The 6342-nt window shown below is 34.0% G+C and overlaps 1 protein-coding gene across 1 annotated transcript; it reads right to left on the bottom strand.

The window, feature by feature from the left end:
* Nucleotides 1–297: 297 nt before the first annotated feature.
* LOC130799655 (protein HAIKU1-like) lies at nucleotides 298–2850 on the bottom strand. The gene has a single exon (XM_057662826.1). It carries the CDS (start codon nucleotides 2229–2231, stop codon nucleotides 951–953), a length of 1281 nt encoding a protein of 426 aa, XP_057518809.1. The 5' UTR covers nucleotides 2232–2850; the 3' UTR covers nucleotides 298–950.
* Nucleotides 2851–6342: the final 3492 nt, after the last annotated feature.

Genomic DNA, 6342 nt, shown 5'->3' with positions numbered 1-6342 from the left:
TTATCCTCATCTCAGCTGTTGTATCTAAACCTAGCTCATCTATAAACCATTGACTTATGGTTATCATATTGTCCTAGGTTGGTGGTTTTCTGGACAATTATGACCAATGACAGACTTGTGCACAAGCTTCCTTCGACCCTCACAGCTATGTAAGGTATACTCAAACAAAAGATTTTTCGTGTATGCCAAGAATTTGCATCGAACAATGATAACTTCAAAAGCAGCACATTACAACATTGGAGTTATTTAATGGCTTGTTCACAGCAGAATTCTAATTTAAGGTATCAACATAGAGTATGCAAGTAAAAAGGAACATCATGTGATTTACCGACTCAACACGAAAGAAGCGATGAATAAAACACATTTGCCTATATCCAATTGCAAACACAATCACCCCAAAAAAACATTCATATCAGATTCTATAAGCCCTAAATCAGCTATACAGCTGCAAAAACCCCATTATGTCAATGCAACTGGTAAAAAAATACAGAAAAAACTTACTGTTCTACATAAAAAGATAAGAAATATAAGTTACCCCTAAAAGAAACCAAAAAAATATGAAGGTATGCTTAACTGTTCACTAAGTTGGTTACAAAATATACTCATGAGTGGCTGTAATGCCTACTTGTTTTGGTGGTAATCTTTGATCTTCCACTTCATATTGATTTGGGCTCGGCCAACGTTTGCTGATATTGTATGATTGTATCAGAGCGCCATTAAAGATGTTTTTCTGCCAAAGAACCAGCAACTTGCAGCTGATATCATTCCCCTCATGTACATAATAATCAGTATGGACAAAGAGCTACCAAATGGTTATAATCTCCTCTGAACTGAGATCAGATTGTAGATATCATCTCAATGTAAACATTCAAAAGACTCCTATAATGAAGGATATGTGTCTGCATCCTAGACATTCTTGCTACAGCCAACTAACCAATCATTCACAAGTTTTAAATGTTAGGATCTCTCCATCTGGGGCTCGAAATGGGGAAAACACCCGAAGGTGATAAAGGAAATGCGTATCCTGGAGAAAGTGGTGGGTGAGGACCTGAACCGAAATTCCCAGATTGACCAAAAGGTGAAAATGCAAAAGTTGGACTCAATGGTGGTGGGAACTGACTTCCTGGTGACAGAAGGGGATATGGAGACCTGGGTGCTGGAGACAGCATGTTAAAGAAACTAGTTGGTGAAGGCAATAGGAATTGAGAAGTTGGTGACAGTAAAGGAGCACCACCATAAGCTCCAGGTGAAGGCAATGGAGGCATGTTCGGGTTAGGAACCAAACCAGAAGATGGCGGTTGGGGACTTGGTTGCGGTTGTGATTGTGGTTGTGGCGGGGCTTGGCCGGGATGCTGTGGGTGCATAGGATGTTGCCCTTGAGCTTGAATATGCACAGGAGGGTGTGGTTGTGGCGGGACTTGGCCAGGACCCTGTGGGTGCATAGAATGTTGACCATGAGCTTGAATATGCACAGAAGGGTGTGGTTGTGTTTGTGGTTGAGGCTGTGGTTGCATCTGAGGTTGACCTTGCATATGCCTTGGACCATGTGGTGAATGCATCTGAGGTTCAGCTTGAAATTGTCCAGGCATATTAGGTTGCTGATAAAACTGATTTGGTCTAGGACTTCCATCACCAATACAATTTTGCAATTGCTTCATATAAGCCGATATAGGAGATAGCGCTGGAACTGCCCAACCCCCATCTCCCTGACCAAAGGGTTGCACCCCTCTAGGGGAACGCTGACCAAACTGCGGTGGCGGTCTATTATTGAAACCCTGCGATGGTCCCATAGGAGGACCCTGTGGTGGTCCCATAGGAGGTCCTTGTGGTGGCCTAAAAGGAGGGCCCTGTGGCGGTGGGTGCTGCATTTGCATAGGAGCAGGAGCAGCCACCACCGAAGGAATAGGAGCTCGATTAATTGGGGTCAACGGAGGAGGTCTAATGCGTTGAAGCCGCATACTAGGATGCTTAGGTGGGTTATTAGGTGGTCTAGGCAAAGGATCTTGCCTCGAAGGCGAACCCGTCAACTGCTGAACAATGCTCCTGAAATCACTCTTGCTAATGTTATACACCTGAGGTTGAGGTTGTTGTCTTGCAGGATTATTGTTATTAACATTAGCATTAGCATTACTATTAACAAAATTCGGTTGATGCAATGGACTTTTCTTTATATTCTTCCCAATCTTGTTCACACCCAAATATTCATTCTGCCTCTTTCTTGAATTATCCATCTTAACTACTCCTATAATACTTCAATCCAAAAATAGCCAAAACAACACAAATATTCCCTTTCAGACAGTTCACATACAGTCAACTATTCCAAATCTCAACAATTTAGCAATTAACTCCAAAAAAATAACCAATTTAAACAAGCAATAAAATAAGGTTTAGAAAACCTGAAATCATACCCTTTTTCTAGAAACACATGAATTTGCAGCACCAGATCTCTTATGACCCAAATTCGTGAAATGGGTGATTGTAACAGCCACCAACAGTACACAAATAATGAACTTTAGTACAGTAAGATGCAAAAACACAAACCCAAGAAACCTAAAATAGAATTTCTTCGACAAGAACTTCAAAATGAGTTGAAGAAGACCAAAAATGTTTTTTTTTTCACTTTACATAAAAAAACCAGAAATGAATTTTCTTTCTCCTTCAAAAATCTTCCTCAAAATTACAGTTTTGGCACGATAAATGGGAGTTTCATGGAAGATCGAAACGATTGAATGGAATAAAATTGGAAAACCCTAAAAAAAATAAGGCAAGAAGAGGAAAGTTGAATTAAGGGTATCGTATCGAATGGGAAGGAGAAAGGAGGAACGAAGTGGGTCAATAACGAAATGACAATGATCTATTTTTTTTCTTAAAACTTTTTTTTTCGGTGATAAATAGAGAAAATCGAAGTTAATACACAAGTCTCAATAACTACTACTTTTTCCATTTTAATTTACTCGCAATATTGGAAATACTTGCAATATTCACTTATCTTTCTAAATTTGTGATTAATTTTTAATCTATAAGTTAAAATATAGTCAAGTGCGATTTTGCTTGATTCGTCTCCATGCAAAGATTATTAATATTAAATTTTTATAATTTTTTATTATATATAATTATAGATAATAAGGATTGAATTAGTGCATTAAAACGCATGAAAAAGCAAACGTTACATGTATTTTGGAACGGAGGAAATATAAGTAATTGAATGTTTTTCAAATGAGACTGGTATGAGGAAAAATATTAATTTTAATATTCTCTTCAATTTACTAGTATTGTCTTATTTGATTTTTGGATACTATTTATCTTTTACTTTTAATTTGTATTTTATTATTAATTTAGAAGTTAAAACATAGTCAAGTGAGATCTTATTTGATTCGTCTTAATGTAAGGATTATTTATATTAACTTTTCATAATTTTTAATTATACATAATTAGAGATATAAGGTTTGAATAAATGCATTAGATAAAGTGTATAAAACAAATAAGACACTAATCGTGAATTGGAGGGAGTACTAAATTTAAGGGACAAAGTAAATGTTTATATTAATTTATATTAAATTTGGATTGATTTTTCTTTCCATACACACAAAAGTTTATGATGCTTTTACTCATTTTCTTAATCATAGGGCTTATTTATTTGAAAGAATAAAAAGTTTAGGTAAAATGGCATGATGAGGACTTAAAAGAAATTGGTATGAATAAAAAGTTTCCGAGATGTGAATTTCTTCTATCAATGTGATGATTACCCATGGATATAGATTTTTATTATTGACCTTGATTATTGCATAGACTAACAAATTTTGAGGTTTATAGTTGCTTCACTAAGAATAAATTCATTAGGTAAGCCCAAGCTTCAATAAACAATTGAGAAAGCTCTAGTCGTAAAAAAAAGTTTAATGTTGTTGTCTAATAATCATGATAAAGATAAATAAAATTTATCGTCTCCAACAAAAATACTAATTTGTCAATTTTAAATTTACTTAGGCCCATGTAGGACAATTATTATATTAAATAAAACAATTTCACCAGAACAACTAATTTTCAAGACCTTCTTAAATTAGGGAGTTATGTACGTTTGAATACCTTATACATGTCCAACTCCTACTTTAAATGGAAAACTGTTGGCATTATGAAAAAGACTTCCATTTGATTCGCTCATATAAATTTGTATAAACACCCATTCTACTCGCTTTCCTTACTATATTTGTTAAATTGTCTATTACTATTTACAACTTATATATGAGTTGTCTCAAATCGAAAAAAAAGATATACCACTTTAACTATGTTTATCGTTATTATCTTAAATAATATAATGAATAATTTCAAAAGGGAATGAAATCTAGATCACAAGAATAAAAGCATTTAAAATAACCTTCAATAACCTTTTGAAGGAAATTTATTTGAGGAATTGGATTGAGAGAAGTTGTGGGCAATTTCAAACCAGCAACGATTGTGGGGCCCAAAAGTTCCATATGATGATATGCAGAGAATGAAATCAAGTAAACAAGTGGAGGGAAAGATTCATTTGAAGGGATCAAAGTTATGTACTACAAAGATCATTGAAAATTAACGTAATTGAGAGCCTCCTTTGACTAATAATATGACTAAAAGACAACAAAGTTTGATTGATGAAAAATGTATCAAATAAATTGTTATTGACTCGCGTGACAGACGAATGGACGCCTTTTTCGAGTTTAGTCGATAAAGGTTTACCCATATTAAATATAGTACTCAATCCATTTTTAAACTATATTTTGACAATAAATGTTATGAAAATTAAAAAAGATAAAATATTGGTAATTGGATTACCGCAGTGAAAATATTGTATATTGATTTTACATGTAAGTTGAGAAAATGTGAGGATCACATAAATAAAATAAAATGAAAATAGATAAAGATGAATATGATTCTTTGTGGAAGTGTTCTTTTGGATCAAGTGTTTCGGATCGGTTTAAAATCTAATCTTGTATCCATATTGATTTTTACATAAATAAAAATCTATTTTAAAGGCATGCGAAATCGAGTTCCAGTACAACATTGGATAAGTGTCGCGTCGTCGAGTTTATTTTGAACACCCTATAATTCTTTGTCGATTAAAAAGAAGTATTTAATATTTGTTCTAATTTTAAGTGAGAAACATATAGAGACAACAATAATAAATTATTGAGATTATATAAAAGAAGTAAGGATAATTTTGTCCAACATATGTAACAATAAGGGTTAAATATGAGAAAAACTATGCGATGTAAATAGAAAGAATTTCGATGAGAACAACTAATAGGATCATCCAAAATGACGAATGCAAACATCACTTAGGATGGCGGAGTACAATTTTACAAAACATTCATTATTGTGGCTAAGGGCAGATGTTTGTTGTAATTGACTGTTCTTCCTAAATTGAGGGTTAATATAATAAAATAATAATTAATGCTAAAGCAGAAGTCTACTAATTTATTGAGTCGTTATTAGTGCGGAAAAACAGTATTTAAAAAAAAAAAAACTTAAAACATTAAAATATAATTTTACATATTACATTTTACTTTAATACATAATTATAGTTATTACACACCCATTATATAAATTACATAGATCCTATAGCCTAATATCACATAGGCTATACAATAGCTTCCTAATAACCTCACACACGCATGCACGCACGCACGCACACACATATGTTGGTTCATCCATTTGATTTCAGTTTTGTGATTAATTGTAGAGAAACTTAAATTGCAGTTCTGAAGGAAGCTAAGGTCACTTGATTTATATGTTGGTTCAAACATGAGTGCTAATCGCAATGTAATGATATCTCTTGCGAATTTGAAGAATCAAAAGTGCTCAATTTTGTTAGCTTTGAACTCAAAAAATAAATATCGAAGGAGATTAATTAGAAGCTTCTATTAAGTGTTTGAGGTGGCTCTTATTTCAAGGTGTGCCTGCCCGTGGTCACAATGATACACATGATTCACATAATAAGGGTGAATTTATTAAACTATTGAAGTTTCACTACAAGAAAAAAGCAAAGTTCCGACTAAAAATACCGACTACTCTCAATCAGTCGACATATTTGATTAATTTACCAACTGACCACGAACAGTCGGAAGTTCCGACTAAATTCCTACCAACCTTAGCATGTAGGAACTTTCGACTCATTACCGACCAAATTTTTAGTCCGTAGAATTCCGACAGCGTAGTTAGTTGGAGGTTAGTCGGAATATATGAAGAGGAGAAGTTTGTCGGAGGGTCGTCGGTGATTAGTCGGAAAAGATCGTATTCCTTCTATAAATACCCTCAACCAACGAAACAATTTTACTCCTTTCACATCTCATTCTCTATAAAACTTTC

The sequence above is a fragment of the Amaranthus tricolor genome, chromosome 14 (genome assembly GCF_026212465.1).
Source record: "Amaranthus tricolor cultivar Red isolate AtriRed21 chromosome 14, ASM2621246v1, whole genome shotgun sequence".
Taxonomy (NCBI): Eukaryota; Viridiplantae; Streptophyta; class Magnoliopsida; order Caryophyllales; family Amaranthaceae; genus Amaranthus; species Amaranthus tricolor.
This window is presented reverse-complemented; position numbering and strand designations above follow the sequence as displayed.

Coding starts and splice junctions, on each gene's coding strand:
- LOC130799655 (XM_057662826.1), bottom strand. CDS start 2,231: ATGGATAATTCAAGAAAGAGGCAGAATGAATATTTGGGTGTGAACAAG.